General features: G+C 52.4%; 1 protein-coding gene across 1 annotated transcript in view; it reads right to left on the bottom strand.

The window, feature by feature from the left end:
- ERGIC1 (endoplasmic reticulum-golgi intermediate compartment 1) overlaps positions 1-25,179 on the bottom strand; it is a 114,247-nt gene that overhangs the window by 33,169 nt on the left and 55,899 nt on the right. The window contains exons 3-5 of the mRNA XM_068990515.1: positions 20,277-20,349; positions 9,760-9,854; positions 5,276-5,400 (exon numbers count right to left, since the gene is read on the bottom strand). Coding sequence (XP_068846616.1) covers positions 5,276-5,400; positions 9,760-9,854; positions 20,277-20,349 — 293 coding nt within the window. The remainder of the gene's footprint in view (positions 1-5,275; positions 5,401-9,759; positions 9,855-20,276; positions 20,350-25,179) is intronic.

Raw genomic sequence — 25,179 nt, 5'->3', positions numbered from 1 at the left:
CTGAGCCTCAGGCCAGCCACCAGGAAGGGAGAGCAACCCACCCGTCAGCAGACAACTGAATTAAAGTTTTACTGAGTATGGCCCTGCCCACCAGAGCAAGACCCAGTTTTTCTCACCACCAGTTCCTCCCATCAAAAAGCTTATACAAGGTTATCGTTACCATCTTTCTAAATTCCATATATATGCATTAGTATACTATATTAGAGTTTTTCTTTCTGGCTTACTTCACTCTGTATAATAGGCTCCAGTTTCATCCACCTCATTAGAACTGATTCAAATGTATTCTTTTTAATGGCTGAGTAATACTCCATTGTGTATTCATGTTGATGTATGGCAAAACCAATACAATATTGTAAAGTAATTAACCTCCGATTAAAATAAATAAATTTATATTAAAAAAAGAGTCAAAAAATAAAATATATAGACAGAAAAAAAAAAAAAGCTTATACAAGCCTCTTAGCCTCATCTACCAGAGGGCAGACAGAAGAAGCAAGAACCACCACAATCCCACAGAGGCTAGAAACAAAACCACATGACAGAAAGTAAACCAGGATGAAAAAGCAAAGGGTTTTGTACCAAATGAAGGGATAAGATAAAACACCAGAAAAACAGCCAAATGAAGGAAAGATACGCAACCTTCCAGAAAAAGAATTCAGAATAATGATAGTGAAGATCATCCAGGATCTTGAAAAAAAGAATAGAGGCAAAGATTAAGAAGATGCAAGAAGTGTTTACCAAAGACCTAGAAGAACTAAAGAAGAAACAAACAGAGATGAACAACATACTGGAAGGAATCAAGAAAGGCACAAGACGGATAAGTGACCTGCAGAACAGAATGGTGGGAATCACTGCCACAGAACAGAACATATAAAAAAGAATGAAAAAAAAAAAAGAGGACAGCCAAGGAGACCTCTGGAACAACATTAAATGCACCAACTTTTGCATTATAGGAATCCTGGAAGGAGAAGAAACACAAAGGACCTGAGAAAACATATGAAGAAATAACAGCTGGAAACTTCCCTAAGACGGGAAAGCAAAGAGCAAACATGCCGGGAGCCGGCGTGAGGAATCCCGCCCGTGACAAGGTCATGAGGAAGGAAGCCTGACAAAACGCAAGGACGTGATTAGGCTTCAGGGGTTCCCCCTGGAATTTCCTGAGCATGTACCCCCAAAACCAAAAAATCTGCCTGCTTTTCCACTCTTCTGATAGTCTCTGGAAAAAGTCAAATCAGGGCTTTAGTCTTCTGCATTTGAAAGGGATGTTTCAGTTAAACCCCCTATGATAACTCTCTAGCTTGCCTAACAGGTTCCCTGGACCTCTTACAGCTTGTGAATTGCTTACAGCCCCCCAACCGTGAGAGGCACAAAGCTTAAAGCATCTTAAAGATACAGAGCCTTTTCTAAAGAGTTAAAAATCATATCGGTGACGGGTTTTCACTGTTGACTCAATGACTACTGCCAGGCCTCCATATTCTTTATCTTTTAGGCACCTGGGAGGATGTTAATCAATGTAAATGGGATATGGAAAAAGATATATAGTAGTTTTGATGTTAGCAACACTAGACTTTTGAGTTAATTACTTTTCTTTTGTTATAAATCACTGTACCCCTTTTACTTGTTATAATTTGCTATGTCCTTGCTGTGTAAGAATGTAACTTTATTTAGTGTTTTCTGAGAGTGGCACCAGACTTTGGGAAGATCAACACAAATAAGTCTTCTGGTTGATGAACCCTTATCAGAAAAAAGGCTGTAAAATGTTAATTGGCCCTTTTGGCCAGAAAATGATGTAAATTACCTAAGACTTGTGTATACAACTAGGTATGCAGAGAGAAAAGCCTGGTTTTGATAAGAATCTGGGCTGCTAACACTGCATAATTTTGTATTACCCATTGATCTCTAGGTACAATCAAAAAGGTATAAAAGGCCTTTCTAGACAATAGAGGCCGGGCCAGTCACTGGACTGGTTTCCCCCGTGTCTCCTCTTTACTCTAATTTCAGGCTGAATTCCCATCTGGAGTGGGGAGGCTCGCCATGTCTACTTACTTGTCCTGGCTTCTAAGACCCGCGCGAAAGGGAGCCTAAGGCGGGGCACCCTTCGATATTCAAGTGGGCGCCGGTGCCCCAACGTAGATGGTGCAAGCTCCTTGTCTGGAATTTTATTGGCCTTCCCCTTAAGCCAAGTTATTCAGCCTTCTTTCTCCACTTAATTTTCCTACTACACTATTTCTCCCCAATCTAATCTTATATTTCTATATTAATAAGTAAGTTCTCCTTGCCAATGCCATCCCCGCTTTGAATTCCCTGGATCCACCAGGGCTGGACCCCGGCACAAACCAAGCCCAGGAAGCAGAGAGTTCCAGGCAGGACAAACCAAGGGGGGGAACACACAGAGACACACGGTAATCAAACATGATGACAATCAGAGACAAAGACAAAACATTAAAGAAACAAGCAAAAAACGACAAAGAACACACAAGGGGACTCCCATCAGCAGTTGATTTCTCAACAGAAACCCAGCAAGCCAGAAGGGAATGGCATGGCATATTTAAAGTGACGAAAGGGAAGAACCTACAGCCACGAATACTCCACCCAACAAGACTCTTGTTCAGATTTGATGAGAAATCAAAACCTTTACAGACAAGCAAAAGTTAAGAGAATTCAGCACCAAAAAAACAGCTTGACAACAAATACCAAAGGAACTTCTCTAGGCAAGAAACACAAGAGAAGAAAAAGACCTACACAAAATAAACCCAAAACAATTAAGAAAATGATAATAGAATCATACGTGTCGATAATTACCTTAACTGTAAATGGATTTAGTGTACCAACCAAAATCATAGACTGGCTGAGTGGATGAGAACATGTTCATGTATGCACTGCCACTTGCCACTTCACTCTATTTAACCTCCCAATTGTATGTAATTATTTTATATTGTTAGGTTAATCACGTTCCCATTATGGCTTGCAATCGTAATTATCTTTTGTTTTTTGTCTGGGTATCGATTGTGAAAACCGATAAACACCTTTTACTATGGTGATTATGTAACTATCATTCACTTAATACCATTTGTATCATGATTGGTCAACAGAAAATAATAGAGTTCTATATCATTAAAACTATCATTTAATAGGAAAACCTGAGTCTACTTTTTAAAATCCAGATGTATAACAGGATTACTTTGAAATTTTTTGAAAAACACAAATGCCCAGATACTGCTATTCTTCTCCAAAGCTCAGAAGCATTTCTAATGAGCAGCCATGTTTAAAAACAACTGGACTAAATGAAAACATCATGTTGTTTTAAATATATACACATAAATGTATACAATTTAAATTTGTTAATTATACCTCAATAAAGCTGGAAAAAAGATAAATGTAAAGATATACATATACACAGAGAGTATATACAGATTAGAAAGATCTAAGAAACATTAACCAAACCAAACACAAGGCAATGTGTGAACCTTGTCATTATCGTTTTGAACATATCACAGAAAAATACATTTTTTTAGACAATTGGAGGAATTTGGACACCAAGTGGATGTTTGATGATAATAGGAGATTATTTTTTAGGCGTAATGATGGCATTGGGACTATGCTAAAAAGAATACTTAGTTTTGGCCACACTAAAGTTTTTATATAAATACTGAATTATTTACAGACATAATGATATAATGAATGTCTATATTAAATAATCTAGAGTGAGTGAGTTGGAGAGTGGAGGAGGTATGGACAAAACAAGACTGACCAGACGTTGACAGTTCTTAAAGCAGGATGGTGGGAACGTGTGCGGCGGGGTTATCGTCTTCCTTCCCCTTTTCTGTATTTGAAATTTTTTAATAATAAAAACTTTATTGAAAAATAAAAGCCAGAGATCTGGATGCCCAGTCTTTGATATTGGCTCTGATGGATCCCAACGCTGTTACAGGGCAAATGTAACTTGTTTGGGGGCTGGGTGTGGCCAGTGAGTTCGCAACCTCTAATTGAGATGGCAGGAAGAAGGGCCTCTGAGCAGAGGCTGCAGGAGGGCAGGCAGAAACCAGTGGCTCAACAACTTCCCTGGTGGTCCAATGGTTAAGAACCCACTTTCCAATGCAGGGCACTTGGGTTTGATCCCTGGTCGGGAAACTAAGATCCCACGTGCTTCAAGGCAGCTAAGCCAAGTGCACTGTAACTACTGAGCCATCACACCCTGGAGCCTCTGCAGGCCCATGCAACTAGAGAGCCTACACAACCAGAGAAGAGCGTGTGCCACTACGAAGACACAGCACAGGGGGAAAAGAGCCAGTGGCTCAGTCTGTCTGGGACTGGGAAGGAGAGATGGGGGACACGGAGACAGCCGCGCAACCTTGGCTGCGGCAGCTAACCCCTCTGAGTCTGCTTCCTCGTGTGTAGAAAGCTGCCACCTCACAGTTGTTGCTCCACTGCAACAACACATAAAAAGCCCAGGAGAGTGCTGGCTGCCTCCGGGCTTCCCCGGCTTTCCCAAATGCACCGTGCTGACACCTTTAACTTAGGATCCGAAGTTCCTGGTTTTAGCGACAGAACAACATCGATACCTGAATGGCCCTTTGGAGCTGACTAGGTATTTTCAAACCAATCCACTCTCACTCCTCCCCTGCTCTACCCCTCACCACAGCACTTATCACCCACTGAAATGCTTTTTAGTTTGCACCACTGCCTGCCCTCCTCCACTAGAACGGAAGCCCCACCAGGGCAGGAACACTGCCCACCTAGTCCAGGCACTGCCCAGAGCCGACAGCCCACCCCGGAACACAGCAGGTGCTCCATGAAAGCGTTCTGAACGAATGAATGTGTAACAGCTCATTTAGTCATCACTAAGACTTTGTGGAGTGAACAGGGTCCTGTAATTATTATCATCACACCCTCAGCCCAGAGATTTAAACACTGAGGTTAAGATGGCTCGAGTGACCTGGAGACCTTTGCTTGGCCAAGAGAGGGTAGGGCAAGGAGGCACACTCGGGTTCAGGGCTGCCAATCCCACCGTCTTCTCACCACCCACTCCTTCCACGTTGGGGAAAAGAGTAGCTCCTTCCTCAACCGGCCAGCTGGGGCTCCAAACCTCAGGGAGCCTGAAATCCCCACTCAAGATTCTCAGCAAGAACTGCCAGGTACCTAGACGCTGGTCCTGAGCTTGCCTGGGGCCTGGGGAGGGAAGGCGAGTGGATGCACAGCTCCACCATCCAGTTTCCAGGCAGGAAGGGGACGGTGGGGACGGGGAACAGGCGAGAGGGGACCAGGCAGGGTCTCCTACCTTGTTGATGCTGAACTGCCCCTCGAAGCGGCAGCCCACCCCGTTGTTCAGCGGGATCTTCATTGAGTTGTCAATATGCCCCACTTCGTGCCTGCCCATCTCATCCTGGATGTCGAGCCCGACCACTGCAGGGGGCAAGGAGAGACGAGTCACAAACACCCAGAGAAACAGGGACCCCTCGTGCATCCACTGGATGGCCAGGCAGGGCCCCCAGCCATCCAGGAGCTCACGGTCTAGAGACACACAGAGTCACAGAGAGGAGACAGGGACGGCTGGAGCCAGGGAGAGGCAGCACCCAGCGTTCCTGTCCCCCGCCACGGCCACCGCCAGCGAGAGAGTCGGGGGCGGCAGCAGCGGAGGGTGCAGGGTGAGGACTCTGCTAGCTTCGAGGCTGCCGGGGGGCGGCGCAGGGCCAGGCTTAGAAGGTGTCTTAATCCTGGTCTGGCCTTTTCCCAGCTTGCAACCTTGGCTAAGGCGCTTCACCTCTCAAGTCTTGGTTTCCTTCCCTGTGAATGGGGAGGGGAGGGGTAGGGATACTAATCAAAGCTTCCTTGGAGAATCACAAGGATCAGATAATTAATGTGTTAAAAATGCTTACAATGGGGCCTAGTGCTCAGTAGCTGGCAAGTACCTAATGGCCGTCAGCACTTGCTAAGTTTCAGACAGTCTCTGCGTCCTCTGGGTATCATTCAGGCTCAGGCAGCCATTCATTCACAACTCACACCTTCCTTTACCCAGTGCCTGTTCCTGCCCTCTAGGAGCATGGGCACTTTTTGGAGCTCCTCAGCACACTTAAAGGGGAAACCTGGGACCTGGAGTCCCGGTCCTGGCTCCAATGTGACTCTCCATCACCTACTATGACTCAGCTTCCCAATCTGCAAAATGGGCAGGCTCAGGCCAACTGTATTCCCTGAGATGGTGAAAGTAGCAAGCGCGGGATCCCTGTAAACTATGGAGATGCAGAGATCACCTTGACAGGAAAGCTAAGAAAGCAGGTTGTGATACAGAGAAAGAGCAGCTGGAAGCAATTTTCAGTGAGCCGACTATAAAAAGGAAAAATGGGAAGAACCTTGCATTCCTCAATGAGGGATGGAAGGACAAGAGGGCCCATCCATAGAAGGGAGTGTGATGCACTATTAAAAATGATGCTCCCAGGTCTGCAGTATGTGGGAAATGCTGATGTCGTAATGTTCAGATTAAAGGAAATGCAAGCAGGTCTCCGTTTGACTCAGCAGTTCCACCCCCGGGGAGCTCATCCCCCAGACACACAGGCATGGAGACATGATGCAAGGCTCCGGCCAACCTGGCTGGAAATCATGACAATGGGAAGCAACCCAACTGCCCACCAGCGGGGGACTGGTCAATGGCACAGCCCCTCTAGGTCGCTGTGCAGCGGGTGCAAGGAAAGGGCTCCATCCATATGTGGGGAGAGGCAGCCTGAGCTCTGGGGCTGTCCTGTCCTGTCTGGGGTTCCTGGCTCTGCCCCTACTGGCCACGGCACCTCGAGCGAGTTAGCTAACCTCTCTGTGCCTCCGTTGCTTGCTCTATCCTAGTTAAAACGAACTGACTATGGGCTAGACCCTCTTCCAAGTGCCTTTTCCATGAAAAGACACCCTCTGAACACCCCTGTGGGGAAGATACCATCATCAGACCCACCCTATACTGGGGGACACTGAGGCACAGACAGGTTAAGTACCTCACCTGAGATCTCACAGCTAAGAAACAATGGCGCTTAGACGGAAACCCACAGAGTCTGGATTTAGGCTCTGGCCACTCCGCGAGAACACCTCATCTTAGTGCACTCACACAACCAAGAGACTCAGGACACGGCCTGGCCCCGAGTAAGGGCTGAATCAACGTCAGCTGTGCTTATTATTTTCCCAATATCATGAGTAATATAAGAAGAGCCCCAAGATATAAACGGAAAAAACAAGAAATCTCAGAAAGGTCCCCTCTAGTCTGGTCCCAATTAACTTAAAAAAAAAAACCACCACCACCAAACATGACCTATGTCTGCAGACAGACAGACAGATACATAGGGGTGGGAGGAGGGGTCCCAGCTGCTGACAGAGGATTCGTCCAGGTGGCTGGCATGTGGGATGAACTTACTTCTTTTACTTTTTTTTAATGTTATTTCTGTATTTTGAACTCATATACCTTTTTTAAAAAAGCATCCCTGTATTAGTTGTGTAACAGAAAAATATTATTTCTGAAAGCAGGATATGAGATTACACAGGCAGCATGATCTCAACCATGTTTAGAAGAACAGGGATGGAAGGCCAGCGGGATGGAGCGGCGTCAAATGTCAACTGATGTTGTCATCGGGGGTAGAATTATGGGCGATTTCTTCTCTCTCTGCCGCTCCGGATTTTCCAAAGGTACAATGATGAGCATGCATTTTTTTTCTATAATACAAATCTGAAGTTCTTTAAAGGAAAGTCTGAGTGTGGGGCTCTGGCGGGGTGGGGAGGGCCGTGTGGGTCGGCACAACCAGCGGCTTGAGGTCGCTCAGCCCCTCCTGGGCTGGAACCCAGCCTAGAGCCACCTCTCCTCCCACCCCTGCCCTACTGGTCCCAGTCCTTGGCTTAAGCATTTCCTTGTTCCAGAGACATGGCCAACTCCCAAATGAGAAGCTGCCAGACCAAGTATTTTTCTGAGAGAAAGAGAAAAAATAAAAATAAAACCAATTCATTTCAACAGGTTCCCTGGCTCGGGGCCCACTGTGGATTCAACAGTGTGATGTAATTCTCACCAAAAGCAATAACAGGGTTGAATCTCTCCCTATCTCAGACCCACCCAACGGTCTGCCCTTCAGGAGGAAGGGAGGGAGTGGGAGGAGGAGGAGGGTCTGCACGGGGTCAGTGCCAGGCTGGGCAGAGGGGCAGCTGGAAACCCAGCCTGCTCATGGACAGATTTAGGAACCAGCTCCTCAAAGCCTCCAACAACAAGCCGGAGACAGCACTATGCTGGGCTTCCCTGGGGGCAAGTGGTAAAGGATCCTCCTGCCAACGCAGGGGACGTGGGTTCAGTCCCTGGTCTGGGAGGATCCCACGTGTTGAGGGGCAGTTAAAGCCTGTGCGCCTCAACTACTGAGCCTGGGCTCCAGAGGTCAGGAGCCTCAACTACTGAGCCTGGGCTCCAGAGGCCAGGAGCCTCGGCTCCAGAGGCCAGGAGCCTCAACTATTGAGCCTGGGCTCCAGAGCCCGGGGGCCTCAACTACTAAGCCTGGGCTCCAGAGCCCGGGGGCCTCAACTACTGAGCCTGGGCTCCAGAGGCCAAGAGCCTCAACTATTGAGCCTGGGCTCCAGAGCCCGGGGGCCTCAACTACTGAGTCTGGGCTCCTGAGCCCGGGGGCCTCAACTACTGAGCCTGGGCTCCAGAGGCCAAGAGCCTCAACTACTGAGCCTGGGCTCCTGAGCCCGGGGGCCCCAACTACTGAGCCACCGCAATAAGAAGCCTGTGCAGCACAGCTAGAAAGAAGCCCCGCTGGCCACAAGCAGCCGGAACCCGAGCTCAGCAATGAAGATCCAGCACAGCCATAAATAAATAACATGTTTGTTAAAAAGAGAGAGCACTATGCCTGTTTTACAGTTGACGAAATGAGGCCTGGAGGGGTCACCTTAGCCAGCGCCACACAGTTTCAATAAGCAAAGGAGCTAGAATCTGAACCCTAAACCAGAATCAAAGAGCTTTGTTTTATACAGGTAATTCATTCTCTTGGTTTTGAAACAAATTTTTTTTAAAGTGCTCACTTTGGCAGCACATATACTAGAAAAACAAACAAAAGCCACAAAAGCCCCCCGCAACACAGCCACATAAAGGCGTGCACAGAAAAAGGGGATTTCCCCATGGCTAGTAACTGTGCGCTCACTCTATTCCAGGTGACTCCTCCTGGGTAGCTGGAGGTCTCCACGCCTTGGATTGCCTGGGAGTTTACGTGGCCTCCGGCCCTCCCCGCACACTCCTCTGTAGCCAGCAGCCAAGGCCATGGATAACAACAGACCAGCCCCCTTGCTACCAGGTGGGACAAACCACGATGTCATTCACACGCCACAGCTCCCCGTGGGATGAGGCTGCGATCAGACGTCAGCTGAACACACGCCTGCCTGTCGTCTTACCTCCCTCATGCCCTTACAGGTTCCTCCTGGGAGCCCTCTCGCACTCAGTCACTTACGAAACACCTAGGCTTTGCTTCCTGGGAACTTGACCTCAGAGACTCCCTACCCCTACCTCAACCTGGCTACTCTCTAGAGGTAAATTGTTGGCAGTTTCTTAAATATAGTTTTTTGATTCCCAAAACCCCCCAAGTGCACACACATGGCACAACATCCTCCCCATGAAAAGCAGGCAGGGAGAGATTGCTGCTGCTCCTTATTTGCAGCTTGCCATCCACCTAATGTCCTAACTTATCTCACCATTTCTGCACACACAGTACTGTCTACAGGTGGCGTCTTGCAGAGCAGAGGGGTGCTGGGAATACTCACATTCGCAGTGCAAATTGGGGAGACTGATGTTCAGGCTGACGTCAATCTTGCCCCCACTGTCCTTGTCTGGGTCATCGACGTACAGCTCGTTCACACTGCGGGAGACAAGTACGGGAGCCTCAGTGAGACGGGGGGACTCATCCTGGCTGCAGGGGACAGCCTGGGATGCTTCACATGGTGACCACGGCTCTGCTACCCTGGACTCCCAGCTGGGGGAAGCCTGGGCCTGCCCGGGCACAGGGGAGCCGGGCTCCCATCTCCATACGTGGTTGTGGCTTAGTTGCAAAGTTGTGTCCAACTCTTGTGACCCCATGGAACAGAGTCCACCAGGCTCCTCTGTCCATGGGGTTTTCCAGGCGAGAACAGTGGAGTGGGTGGCCACTTCCTCCCCCAGGGGCTTTTCCTGACCCAGGGACCGTACCCAGGTCTCCTGTGCTGCAGGCATGCTCCTGCACTGCAGGTGGATTCTTTACTGAGAGAACCACCTTGGGAGTTACAACCCAGCCCCATGGCATTCTTCAAATTCGGGCCTCACCACTCAGAAGGAGGGGAGGGGGACTGGACAGGATGGTGGAAAGAGCATGGCTTTCGGAGTCAGACGATTCATTTTCCACTTGTGATCCTGCCACTTCTCTATGGAACTCAGGTAGATAACTTCACCTCTGCAAACCCATCGATTAAACGGGGGTACCCCCACCCACTGTTCATGGGGTGTCCTGAACACTTAAATGCGTAATCATACCGTATTAGGGGTCGGGGCCTGACACCGACAGGCACCCAGGTCCAGACTCCCTCCTCTTTGAGCTCCCCTGACTCTCTCAAGTGAGGCAGTCTCTGGGTGCTCATCCTCTCCCCAGCGCTCACAAGGCCCTGGGCCAGGCACCACGTCCGAGACATGACTAGCACACAGACCCCTTTCCTGTGGCTGCTGTTGCAAACTATCACACACCTAATGGGTTAAAACAACGCACATTTATTCTCTTATACTTTTGGAGGTCAGAAGTCTGAGATGGGTCCGTGGGGCTGTACTCCTTCCGGGGAGAATCCGTTTCCAGCTTCCAGAGGCTTCGGCTCCTGGCTCCTTCCTCCACCTTCCATGAGCCGCAGGGGAGCTGCTCTTCTCTCTGATCTCCTCTGCCCCTCTTGTGAGGACTCTCGTGGTTCCATCCACCCGATAACCCAAGATTATCTCCTGTCTCCAGACCCTTGACATAATCACATCTGTAGAGTTCCTTTTACCTTTGTAAGGTAACATACTTGCTGCTTTCGGGGACAGGGGCCTGGGTGGCGCGGGGGAGGCATAGTGTGGGGCAGGTCGCTCCATGGGCAGCTAGGCCTCCTTGCTGTCGGCGACAACAGTACCACACTGGGACCTGCTGGCAAGACACTATGTGTCCAGTGTGTGCTGACCTATTCGATCATCAGCTGTTCTTTTATTAACAAATATTTACTTATCGATTTGGCTGCGCTAGGTCCTAGGTGCAGCACTTGGGATATCTGATCTTTGTTGCAGCAAGTGGGATCTTTATCTGTGGCATGAGAAATCTTAGTTGCGGCATGTGGGATCTAGTTCTCTGACCAGGGGTTGAACCTGGGTGCCCTGCATTGGAAGCATGAAGTCTTAGCCACTGAATCCTTAAGGAAAATCCTTCAACAAATACCTTTTGAGCATGTACTACCTGTCAAGCACTAGAGAGAGTGGGGAATCAGATAGACAAGGTCCCTGCCTTCATTTACGACATTTGCTCCCTGGAAGAAAAGCTATGGCAACCTAGACAGTGTGTTAAAAAGCAAATTTGCCAACAAAAGCCCACATAGTCAAAGCTACGGTTTTTCCAGCAGTCTTGTACAGTTGGGAGAGTTGGACCATAAAGAAGGCTGAGTGCCGAAGAACTGATGCTCTTGAACTGTGGTGCTGGAGAAGACTCTTGGGAGTCCCTTGGACAGCAAGGAGATCAAACCAGTCAATCCTAAAGGAAATCAACCCTGAATATTCATTGGAAGAACTGATGCTGAAGCTCCAATACTTTGGCCACCTGATCCAAAGGACCCTGGATGTTGGGAAAGATCGAGGGCAGGAGGAGAAGAGGGTGACAGGGGATGAGATGGCTAGGTGGCACAGTTGGATGGCATCACCAACTCAATGGGCATTAGTTTGAGCAAATTCTGGGAGACAGTGAAGGACAGACTGGTATGCTGCAGTCTGTAGGGTCACAAAGAGCCAGACACGACTTAGTAACTGAATAACCAACAACTGCCTTCACTGAGCTGAGACACTGTTTGCCTCCTAAACAAACAGGTCACCCCAACTATGATGACTGCTTTGATGGAAAGCTTCGGGGTGCTGCGGGAGGGACTCACAGGGTGATGGACCCCTGGGGAGAGTGAGCTAGCAAGGTGTCTGAGGAGATGAGAGATGAGGTCTGAAGGATGAGGAGGCTGTCCTGGCAAAGAGGGAGGGAGAGTCGTTGGGACAACCTGTGCAGAAACCTGGAAGCAGGGAGGGCAGGGGTCGTTTGGGGAAATGCATGAAGGTCGCCATGGCTGCAAAGCAAAGGGAAATGGGTGTGATGCAGTCGGAGAAGGGGCAGAAGCCAGGTTAGGCAGGCACGAGGCTACATGAGGCCTTCACACTGGATCCCAAGCACAGCAGTGTGGTCTCGCTGGCACTTTGACGGGACCCCTCCGGCAGATTCGAGGATGGCCCAGGGGGTCCCTGTGCACCAGGGAGAAGCTGCTGTTGTGGTCAGAGGTGGCAGCCTGGACCCGGTGTCCAGGAAGATGGAGAGGAGGGAGAGATGCAGGCTACAGGGTGCAGAGCAGCCAGGACTCGCCGATGGACAGGGCGTGGGGATGGGTGGAAGGAGGCATGTTAGCAGATGAGCATGTTTCTTTCTGGAACCACGTGTTAGGCTGGGAGCCCCTGAAAGAGGGAGCCCAGGACTACTGGGGAAGGAAAAATACCAAGCTCCATACGGCTGTGCCGAGCTCAAGGTGACTTGGAGACACCCTCGAGGAGCTGCTGAGTGGACACCAGGCGGCTGTGGCTGCAGCCCACCTCTGATTCCCAGGTCACTCCCCACAGGGAAAGAGCACCAACTCCAGAGACCAGCCTAATGGACAGTGCGTGAGGCAGCCAGGCTGTGGTTATTTTACACATAAAGTCAGGTCCTGTGGGTCCTGTCCACAGGCTGTAACATAAAGGACTATTGGCTCCAAACAACTGGACTCTAAAGAGAGCCTTGTGAATGATCACTTCTTTGGGAAAGAATGAGTCAGGCAGGGGCAAAGGCACTTCATTTTTACTAAGACCCTGTCTCTGTATCCCCAGCTCCTGGTGCATGTCGCTGATGTTCAATTAACAAGAAAAGGTAGGCTCAGAAAGATACCTGGGGCCTATTTCTTGGGAGTCACAAGGATGCGCTCAGAGATGAGAGAGCAACAGGCCTGGCTTAGCCTTCAGATGGCTGGGCCTGCATCCCATTAAGCCAGGAAAGACCCAAACAGGTCTATACACGTTCCCGTTATCCCATCTGCTCCTGGGAAATACCCTGATCTCCATTTCATTCTCTTTTTGGCCATGTCACGCAGCATGTGAGATCTTAGTTCCCTGACATGTGCCCCTTGAAGTGGAAGTGTGGGGTCCTAACCACAGGGGGTCCTTGAGCTCCATTCCAGAACCAGGAAACTGAGGCTCAGAGAAGGTGAGCCCCTTCCCCAGAGAGTCGATCAAGGTGGAGCCCCAACTCAGGTCTGCCTTCTGCCAGGCTCTCGAAGGCTCACACTGCCTCCCCTCCCTCCCGTCCTCAGCATCCAGGGTCAAGGGAGAAACAGAAGGGGGCCCTGGGCCTCTGAAGCCACCGGGTGTGAGAGAGGGGACGGGGCTGGGCTTGGCCCACATAAGCGATCAGGAGGAACAAGGGAACCGGTGGCAGGGGAGCGATCAGGACCACACGAGCTCATGCTGGAGGAAGGCTAACTTGTGCACAGCCAAAGGCTCCTTCTCAAGCCTTCAGTGCCCCATTTCTATAATTCGCAGCTCCACAGGGTTGCTGAGTAATAAGGTCGCCAGGTGATTAAGAGAACGCCACTGAGGGAGAGCCTCCTGCTTCCCTTCCTAGCTGCGTAAGACTCTTCCTTGAAGCTAATCCTCGCTCCTACCTGGGAGGCGGGGCCCCTGCACGTTGCTGAGGGCCTGTGGGATGATGTCACCCCCTGGCAATCCTCCGGAGGTGACCTCAGTGCAGAGCGAGGTGCAGCCCAGGTGTGGCGCCAAGGTGAGCTCACCCCCGAGGCTCCGGGAGGCCTCTCCCGGGGGCTGAAGTGCCAACCCTGGACAAACCGGCTGAAGGACTGGGGAGGGGCTGGGAAACTCACTGGCCTGAGAGCTGGGGGCCAGCCTGGTTACATAAGGCTGGGGCTGGCTCCTCCCAGGCGCCTTCCGGAAGGGCCCAGGGCTGCAGGATAAACACGGTTCAATCACCTGTCCGCCCGCCGGATGAGGTCAACACAGCTGCCTTCCACGTCTCGGGAAAACGTTCCAGGGACCCTGGGCTCCTGCCATGCCTGCCAGTGCCGCAGACGTGCCCCCAGCACCACTCACAGGCGCCTGCCAAGCCGAGCTAACCGCTACCGCTGGACTGACTCTGACAGGCCAACCGAGGCTAGAAATCGGCCCACTGTCTGTTACACACGTACCTTAAGAAAAAGGAGGCGAGAGGAAAGGAAAGGGGAGGGAGAAAAGGAGAAAAAGGGGGCTGGTGGTTCCAGCGACTTCACAGGCGTATGTGAGGATTGGTGCAAAGCTGCGGGCTGCCGTGGGCCAGGGGTGTGCGTCGCCCCTCTGTGTCTGAGCAGCTAGCGCAGAGCACGGGCCCTGCCGGGGAGAGGGAGCGAGACTGCGTGACGGACCTCCAGGCTCCCGGGGTGCAGCTCCTAGCTCTGCCACCCATGGGCTGGCTGACCTCCTACAGGGGGCTTTCCTTTCTTCACCCACTGTTTTCCCAGACGGAAAACAGGGACACAACCTTAGAAACCCATACACGCCCAGTGAATGTCCACTATGCTTACTGTTGTTACCATAACGTTTACTGAGTTCAAAGTCCAGGGACAGCGACAGGATCCACTTCACAGCCTGTTGTGAGGAATAAACACGTGTGCAAGACGCTTGGGAGCTCCGTCGCTCAGTCGGGTCCGACTCTGAGACCCCATGGACTGTAACCCGCCAGGCCCCTCTCTCCATGAAATTTTCCAGACAAGAATACTAGAGTGGGTTGCCATGCCCTACCCCAGGGGATCTTCCCAACCCAGGGATCTAACCCACATCTCCGACACTGGCAGGTGGATTCTTTACCACTGACACACCTGGGAAGCCCTGGTATATTCTAAAGCCCGCACAAAAGCTGGCCTTGCTAATCCAAGGAGACGTCCCAGTTCTGGGTAACCAGCTGATGCCAGGCACTACGCTGGGGCTTTCCACACATATTAGCTCGTTTAATACTCACAGCACACCACTGTTTAATAGGGTTTACTGTTCTGTTTTCACAAGGATGAAACTGGGCTCGGAGGTAGATAAAAGACTGGCCAAGATCACACAGCTGGGAAGCTACAGAGGCAGAATCTGAAGCTGGAGCCACTGGTGCCGAGAGCCATGCTCTTTCCACCGCATTCCACTGGATGGGACAGGATCAATGAAAGACCGAGAGGCAGGTGGCTCCCAGGAGGCCTGTGACGCAGGGGCCACCATCTTCCTGGTGAACTCCAGACGCCAGCCCACCTCACTCCAGCCCTGGCCCAAGCACCACTGGGCACGGAGGTGTAAGGGGTCCACTCCCTCTGTGCCCCTCCCTGTCATCCCTTCACCCCTTGGTGGGCTGCAGCATCTGCTCCCCGCCCCCAGCCCCTACCCCAGACAAGGGCTCCCTGAACCAGTAGTAGAAAGCGCATGCTCACGACCTCTGTTGGGGCGAGGCACATTCCAGGGGGAGGACAACAGACAGCATGGGGGTCAGTGAGCAGCAGCCACGTAGGGAGAGAGGAAGAGAGGGATTGGGGAGGTATGGCCAGGGGAGCGTAGGTGGAATGTAACAGAGGGCCTTGAAATTCTAGGCTGAGGCGTGAGTCCGATGACATCTATGGAAAGCAATTTTATTTGCTTTTAGAAGAGTACTTGAATACTTCGGATTCCTGCCCAAAGTTGCTGACCTCCATGCTTAATCATTTGATTTAACGGGAACTTACACAGCAGGGAGGCTCGTGGTAAGGGCCTGGGGTGGGAGTGGAAGGAGAGGGATGAGGTTATGTAGGCAAACTCTCTGGGACCCTGAATTTGAAATCCTGACAGTTCCAGGGGCAAGTGAGTCCATCTATGACCTACCAGGCAGATGTCCAGAAAGCATCTTTTTCCAGCCACCTAGTCCTGCCCCCGCCCCTTTCCCCACAGCTACTGCCCTGGGACCCTCGCCCCTCTGTCCTGGGTCATCATCCAGCACCCCCCACCAGGCCTTGGGCTCCAGGGTCACCTCATCCCACACCCATCTTTGCAAGAGGTGATCTTTCCAAGGCACGAACCTGATCCCATCACTGCTCAGAAACCTCCAGGCCTCCCGCTGCTCCTCCAGGTGGTGACCATGCTCTCTACCCAGCTTGGGCTCCCAATCCAGACCTCAGAGTGGGCAACCTGGGCTCCTAGGGAGCCATCCAGCCCCTCCTCCTGGCTACGCTACTGGCCACCCCACTCTGGGCCTGCGTGTGAGGATAATGCCCAATTCTTTCAGGGGAATGCCCGAGTTCCAACTTGGTGGGCAAGGGGCCCCTGCCTGTGCAGCCCCCCGCCCCCTCTAGAATGGTGCATCCAAGTCTCTCAGGGAACTATTCCTTCCAGAAAACAGGAGTTCCCATGTCCCCGGGGCTCCAAAATGCTCTGAACAGGAAAGGGCAGGATACGGAGGCCTGGTACCAAGTCTAGGCTTTGCCCTCAGACAGGCCTGGGCCTGATTCTCACTCAGACTGCTCACTGACCAACCTCGCTGTGGTTTTAGTCTCCTGGTACCTCAGTTTCCCCAGCTATAAAGTCAGGCTGATGCCACAGCAGTACTTGGCACCAGGGGTTCTGCGACCGTTAAGAGAAGAGCATTGTAAAGTGCTGACGTCGGTGGCCAGCACATGGTCACCCACTATAAATCAAAACTGGAAAGTACAATGAGTTGTATTAAGCTATAAACGATCAATGGAGAGATCCAATGACCACATTTTTAAAATTATAAATCCTCATCAAGTTAATATTGGAGAAGAGCCAGAGCCTGGGCAGTCAAAGGCTGGAATGTACTGTGGCAATGTCCTCTGAGGATGGGGTGCCATTCCCCTGCGAACACGGAGCCTCTGAGCACCCTGCAGGGTCACTTTCCCATGGATAATTAATGGCCGGGTCAAAGTCCAACCACGCAGACAAACAGGTCTCCCTCTCACCGGGCTGGGTCAGAATAGCCTCTTATGTCACTGAGAACACAGGCCAGTGCTGGAGCGATGTTGATCCACCAGCGGTGACCTCATCTCCTTGGGTTACAATTTCACGGTGGGGAGTGGGGAGGCCAATCCACTGTGGTCACCAAGCTGCCCGGGAGGGCCAGCCATACCGAAAAGGAAAAGAACTTGACCCACAGTCCTTCCTGGATCAGCAGGGCTTCCTGGGGGCCAGGGGTGGTCAGAGAAGCTTCTGAGAGAGGAGGGACCCCGAGGCACAACTCTTACTCGTCTGGAATGTTCTGTGGAGTCCTCGCCCCTGAGGACGCCCTCTGGCCAGCTCCTGCACCTTGGTCAGGAGGCCGCAGAGAGGAGGCATCAGGGTCACTGTATCATCGTGGACGGAGCCTCTGGCCCCACAGGCCTCTTCTCTCACCCCCCCTGCCCTCCCTCTCTCCCCGTGGGGAGCTCACCAGCTCAGAGCCGGACACAAGGCAAGCACCAAATGAACGGCCCCTCATGTTTGGATTCTGCCCCTCACCCCTCGTGTTTCTTCCTCTCCAGGCATGTGGTGGGGCCAGAGTGTCCAGAATGCCCCCAGGAGCCAAGAAGAGGATGTCCTGGAAAGGGGAACGGGCCAGAGTGGCGGGGACACACCGTGCTCCTGGGGAAGGCGTGGGCCCCGCCCCGGTAACCGGGCGAGCTGGCCGGCTTGCACACGGCCGCAGGCTCCTCCTGCCGCAGTCACCGGCTCTGACATCCAAACGCACCTGCTGGGTGCTCCCTCAGAGCCCTGCCTCACTATGGGCGAAGCGGACGATCAGCTGAAGGAACAGCCCCTCGGGACTTCGGCAGAAGGTGAGGGAGGCCCCTTCCTAACTCAAGGGAAAGGACAAAGAAATGAACACTCACAAGAGCACTCGTTACACACACTGCTGTTTTCTGTTACACAGGGAAGAAATATGAAATGAATGAAGGTCTGAAGGGATATGGATCTACTGATATTAAAGTATCTAAGGCACTATATTAAGGTCCTTGTAGGTAAATAGTCTTGTTAAAATCTCACAAAACACCACATACCTTCCTTATCTCCCATCCTGCTTTTTCTTCAGAGCCCTATCACTGGCTGACACCTTCCATTTTTTTTGCCGGTTGACCGTCTGTGTCACTGCCTGCATCTGTGGCTCCTCTTGAGCAGGCAGCCACACAGGAGTGAGTCAGGCAGACCTGACCCCAGACTTCCGGGGTCAGGACCAAGGGTGAGCCGCACTGATCTACGGCAGTGCACGGAGGCCACCGCTCCACACTCTACTCTCCCTGCTGGCTCACTCTGCTCCATCCACACCGGCTCTCTATACAGACACTGGGTAACTCCTGCCTCAGGGCTTTTCACTTGCCAGCGTCCCTGCCCGGAATACGTAAACCCTTGTGCCTGGCACCTGGGACAGGATCAGGGCTCCCTCCTCGTAGCTGCCACATGGGGACTCCTTCTCACCTCGTCTCGAACATGAGTAGTCTGCACAGCAGCCCCCCTCCCAGGGAGTGGGGTGTGCCTGGGAGAGACCACCAGGTGCCTGGCACACAGTAGGTCCTTAGTAACGCCAGCAGGTCTCAATTTCTGGCTGCTCTCCCTGCTTCTACCTCCAAATCACGATGGGATGACCCGTGAAATATCCAGTGGCCCAAATGTGCACACTTGACTAGGAGAGAGTCCATTCTGGGGGGAACAAAATCCTCTGACTGACCCTTGCCTGGTCAAGGGGTTGTGTCTTAGGAAGCAGACAAGCCTCCTCAGACCTGGAAGGGTGCCTTGATTCTGGTGAACCCTCCCTTGTTTGGCCGGCAGCACTGGGACCCAGCGAGGAGTGGCACCTTGTCCAAGGTCACAGAGCAGGTAGTAACTGAGCAGAGGCCGTCTGATCCTGGACCTGCCAAGGCCTTGTCCAGTGTTCTTTCTACTGCTCCATGTGGCCCCTGGGGCTTTGGTGCCATCAGGGCTACAAACAGGATCAGAGGAACAAGGAGACAAAGTCTCCAACATCAGAGGAGGACAGAAAGCTATTTTCAGAAGCGAGCTGTGGCGGTGGGGTAGGGGAGAGGAAGGACCGTGGGCAGGTTCCCCCACCTCTCTGAGCCTCAGTTTCCTCATCTGTCAAGAGGGGACAACTATGTCCCAGGGCTGTCTGAAGATGAAAGGCAGGGATGGCTGCACAGCTAAGCTTCCCATTTCCTATTGTCTTGTGGCTGACAGGGAGGCACAGGAAACCAAGAAATTCCATGAGTGAAAAGGAGAATTCCAGTGCTGGACAGGGGAGTGGGTGGCCACAGCCCAGCCCGGTGATGACTTTCAGGGTCGTAAACATGGAAATGAAGGGGTCTGGAGGCCAGAGGTGAAGGCAGGAAGCTTCTGGGTCTAACTCATCTTGGAGGGGCATCTGATGAGGCCGTGACTGAATAATTCCAGTGGCATTCAATGTTACACAGGCCCCAGAGGATTTGCTGGGTTATCCAGACAACAGAGGATTCTAGGAATCCGGGATGCATTCACAATGCATCAATCACGGCCGGGAAGCCCACGCGGGCTCCTCACCCGGTGTGGGCTCAGGACAGGGGAGGGGACGTGGTGGAGGGGCTGCCCTCTGATGTCAGAACCTCGCCTCCACTTGGGGAGAAAGCTGCCCTCTTTTTTTCCTCTGAATTCTTCCAGCTCTAACATCAAATGACCCTGTGATGACTCAGAGGGGAAAAAGGCCCACTGGCCAAACACAGAGACAGCAAACAGGAGGAAATGATTTCTGCTCCTCTGCGGACCCAGGAGGCGCCGTCCGGACCCCAGAAGGGAACCAAAGTTGTCTCTTCGGCTTCAACAAAGCGACGTTAGTTTTCACTCTAGCTTTAAAACCCTTTAGGACACAGAGGAGGAACTGATGCCACAGGCTTTGAAACTGGGAGGCGGAAGGTTCGGAGGCTTCTGTCCTTTGTCAAGCCCCACCCTCTTCTTGCCTGGGGCCCCCAGAACCTCTAGAATGGCCCAGCCCCGGGGGGATATAACTTACATTTCTGTCGCTATGAATCCGGTGAGCTCCGAGAGGAAGAGGAAGAGGATGAAGAGGCAGCAGCAGACGGAGACTGAAAGAAACGACACAGACGCCCAGTTAAGGGGCGGTGGGCACTGGCAGGAGGCCGGCCCCCTGCCCTCAGACAGACCCCGGCCAAAGCCCCTTCCACCTCTCGGCCTGCGCGTGAGGCAGCCCCACTCCACAGAGGGAGGCCACCTCCGGCTGATCTGACCCGCCTGTGTGGACAGAGCCCCCCGTTTGGGCAGATCCTCCAAGGCAGAGGCCCCCAACCCTTCCGGCGCCAGTGACCGATTTCACGGAGACAGTTTTTCCATGGAGGGGGATGGGTGGGAGTGGAGAGGTGGGCCAGGCAGTCACGCGAGAGATGCGGAGCGGGGACGACGCCTCCTTCCTCACCCGCCGCTTCCTTCCTGCTGTGCAGCCTGGTTTCCTACGGGCCAAGGACCAGTGCCAGTCCTCGGAGGGGCCAGCCCAGCTTCTCCCCACAAGAACATTTTAACACAGACGTCAGTCACAAAACGGCAGCTGCAGGTCAATGGCCCACAGATGTGTTCTGTTTGGCTCAATCGACATACATGTTAACACTTGGAGGGACTTTCCTGGTGGTTCAGTGGTGAAGAATCCACCCTCCAATGCAGGGGCGCAGGTTCGATCACTGGTCCAGGATCTAAGACCCCACGTGATGCGGGGAAACTAAGCCCAGACACTGTAACAGGAGAAAGCCTGTGCGCCCCAGTGAAGACCCAGCGCAGCCAAAATAAACACAAAACAAGGGAAGACCTTGGACTCGACATCGAACAATGTGCAGACGTCACACTGCAGGCCAGATTTCTGGCTGTTCCAGGACAATTGAGCCCTGCTTCCACGAGGGGGTGGCCTGGGCTCACCAGTTTGCCTCAGGCCGCAGCGTTCCCTCCTGCCACCCAGATTCCAAGGCTGAGGCAGGGCGTCCCCTGCCATCTCTCCCCACCTGCTGTGGACTCGTCAACACGCCCAAGTCCCCATCAGAAGTGAGAACTGAGGACACCCAGAGCCGTGCTTCCAGAGAAGGCTCTCCGTGGGAGGTCCTACAAGTCTGAAACGCAGCGAGTGCAATGGAGCTCCAAGGTCTTCCCAGGTCACTCATATTTGTCTGGCCTGCCTGGCCCCTGGCGAGGCTGGGATTTGTGACCCTGGAGTCATTCACTGGGGCAGGACATAACAAGCACCCCTGGGGCTGGCCCTCAACTCTTCTCCAGCCCCATCTCCCGACAGTGCCCCCAACATCTAACGACCCAGCCACCCTGGGCCATGTGCTGGCCCCTAAATGCGAGGATCCTCTGTCTGGAAGGCACCTCCCCATCTTCACTCCTCCTCCTTGGTTACCATCTCTGCCTGGTGATCTCCTGTTCATCCTCCCAGGTTGAGGCCCAACTCAAACGTCCCTTCTGATGGGAAGCTCCTCCAGGCCTTAGAGGTGGAACTGGTCCCCCTTTCCTCTGTGCTGCCAGCCTCCATCTGAACACCTTCTAAATGTTATTGACTATCTGCAGCCCTGCCTTTCACTAGTTTGATAACCCGGAAGGCAAAAATTCCACAACCCCAGTGTCTGGGCTGGGACTGGGTACATAGAAGGTGATAACAGGCTTTGTGGAAGGCAGGAAGCCAGCCCCCAAAATACAGAACATGGGCTCAGCGCACCTCATCCGGGTATATCACAGAGGCGTGCACAGTGCACCCTGCTACTGACATGCTGTGTGTCTCTGGGTAAGCTAATCAACCTCTCTCTGCTTGTTTCTTCATCTGCAAAATGGCACTGTAGTAACACCTGCCTTACGGGACTGCTTGAGAGTTTCCCCAACACAGACACTGGGCTTGAAACGTGCCTGACAGGTAATAATGGCGCACGCATTAGCTCCTTTTAGGACCGTCATCAGGGGGACCCCGGGGGGGGTGCTGCTTCCAGGAAGGTGACTTGGCAAATGGGTTGGCCCTCAGTCTCCCACGAAGAAAAAAGTTCTCAGTCAGTCCCACCGACTGATGCCGCTGCATTCTCGACAGCCAGCCCCGGGTGGACTAGGCCATCCTGACAGATGCTGAAGCCAGGTGTTCGTCAGCAGCAGCTGCAGCATTATTACTGCACCACCTGTCCACGGTAACACGAACAGGCAAAGATGTGCTCGGAGGGAAGAAGGCAGGGAACAAGTGTCTGAGGCGCACCTAACCATGCCCTGTTGTGGGAACATTCACAGGTACAGGTCATGTCACACGGCCATGTGGCAGAGGGCACAAGCCCTCGTGGAGGGTGTAGAAATGAAAGCTCCGAGAGGGGGAGGGTCTGACCCCGGAACACACTGGGTGGCAGGCAGGGGGAGGCTGAAACCTGACCGTTCTGGAGCCAACGCCCTGAGAAAAGGACCCTGAGGTCTCAGAGCCGAAGAGAAGGATGGCACAGGGACACCCCAGAGTCCCCACCAAGCCTCCAAACCCACCCCCAGACAGGGGGCACGCCTAGAGGGTCTCCCCCGTTCTTCCCAACTGTGAGAAAAGCTGTATGAGCAGAGTTTAAGGGTTTTACTCTAAATGATAAGACAAATCATCAATCTGCATAAAAAGGCATACCATACCAGTCTCCTTCTCACTCCCGACCCAGAGCCCCATGTCCAGAGGCACTGCCCTTACCGTCCTGTGTCCTGCCATGAGCTTATGAGTTTTTCCTCTAAGCAAAGAGCCCAATATCCACATGCCTTGCTCATGCAGCAACCTACGTCCAGGCAGGAGTCACATCAGTTATCAGAGTGGCCATGTGGCTTGTTTTCATGGCACAGAAATTAACGCCAAATGTCTTCTCCAGCTGCTGAACAAATCCACTGCAGAAGACCGGCTGGCAATCCAAATTTCCCAGACTCACAGCCTTCCCCTTCTCACCTGCAAATAAGCCACTGCAGCTATGATGCCTCCTGATTTAAAAAAACAAAAACAGCCAGCTGGGCAAACCACCCTTTACCTGCAATCTCGTACCTTTTATGACTCACGTTTCAGTCACTTTCACCCCTCCCATCCCACCTTCAAGCCCCAGAAGACAATTGGTTGCTATAAGGATGAACAGGCACAGGCTTAGGAGGTGATTTTGAAGGTCAACGCCAACTGAAACGAATCCAAATTTTCTAGCTGCCTTCCTTGCCCCAAGCCTGCAGATGGCCCAGGCGTGGGCCCAGCAAGGGGTGAGTGCAGCATTTGAGCGGCAGAGTCGCAGCGCCCAGCAGCCCCGGGGGCGGGTCCACTGTTCCTGCCCTGTTTCCAGACTGGGGCCCAGACAACAGCTCAGCACCGTTGGGACCCCAGGGCCCAGCACAGCGCCTGGCTCAGAGAAGGCAGGAAGTAAGTATCTGAGTCAGTGAGGGAATGAGTGAAAAACGTGAAGACAGGTAGCAAGCATTTCCACCAAAAAAGCCTTCCGATCCTGAAGGGTTTTTCAATCCATGTTTGGGCAAGATGCTCAGGCTCTCTGACTCCAGACTTCTGAAACTGACTTGGGCACGGCACAGTAGGAATGTGACCCCAGGAGGACGCTCGCTCCTGAGAGGCCTGGTGGAACCAGCAAAGGGGGCGCTGGACCCAAGACCCCAGACGCTGGTCCCAAGACCCCAGACGCTGGTAAGTCAAGGGGTTTGTCCAAGGCCACACGGCCACCTCAGTGGGGGAGGCAAAATTCAAACCCCGACCTCTGAGTCTCCAACACCCTTGCTGCTTCCTTCGGTTATTAATAGCACTAAGGGTGACGTCAGGAAATGGTGTGTTTCTGTGCCTGCCCTCCTGCTCAGCCATGTGCTCTTCAAGGACAACGACTGAAGCCCATTCATCAATGTGGTCCCAGGACTTGGCACAGGGCCTGGCCCCAGACCTGGTTGATAAATATTTGTTCACTAAATGGTCGGTAAGGGCTGGCTTCCCATGCTCACGCCTTTCCTTTTGTGCAAGGGAATTTGCCCTCTTGCACATTGTGCTTGAGCCTGCAAAGCAGACCACGTCCCCAGAGGGTCATTTGGCAGTACCTTCTACATTTTACAATGCACATGTCCTGTGACCCAGTAATTCCTCTTCTAGGAAGGTTACCTTACAGAAATAACCATACAAGGATACAAAAACATATGGACAAGGCTGTCTGTAATAGCAATAAGCTGGGATCAGAACGCCCACCCTCAGGAGGCTGGTTACGTAAACTGTGGGGCGGCTGGATGATGGAACACAACACAGCTGGAAAGAGGCGCGTGGTGGCCATCTACATGCTGGTCTGAAAGGTGTGCAGGACATCAGCTGGAAAAGGGCAGGGAGGCATGGTGTGCCTAGCACACTCCGCCTGGAAAGAGCAGGTAAAATGATGACGCAGGTATTTCACAGCCTGAATATGGTTTTTCCTTTTTAATTCTAGGACACAGACCTGATTGTTAAACATATTTGACAAGGGAGAGGACGGCAGAGCCTGCAAAGAAATGGTCTGAGCTCTTGGTTGGTTGTAGGAAGAAGACAGGAAACCTCATTGGAATTTTGTGACCAAGGTTCATAAATTAATTGAATGGACAGATGAACAAGCCCCTTTCTTCATGTCCCCTGAATGCCTGTTCCTTGGGGATCAAGGCACAAAGTGCCACAGCACCTGCAGTCACCGATCCCCAGGGGCCGCGGGCTCCAGGAGGACAGTAGTGAGAAGAGGCGTATGATCTGAGCTCGGAGGGTTTGGCATGTGTCCTACGCTTGACAGGTATGATCACATTTAATCCCCAGATCAGAAAACTGAGGCTCAGAGAGGTGCACTGACTTTCCCAAGATCACCCAGCTGCTAAACGGGAGACTGAGCCCAGCTCTGCCAGACCTGAAGCCTGCTGCCAGGCTTCTCTGT

Source organism: Capricornis sumatraensis, chromosome 18 (assembly GCF_032405125.1).
Source record: "Capricornis sumatraensis isolate serow.1 chromosome 18, serow.2, whole genome shotgun sequence".
NCBI lineage: Eukaryota > Metazoa > Chordata > Mammalia > Artiodactyla > Bovidae > Capricornis > Capricornis sumatraensis.
Note: the sequence above shows the minus strand (reverse complement) of the source record. Positions and strands in the feature narration are given on the sequence as shown.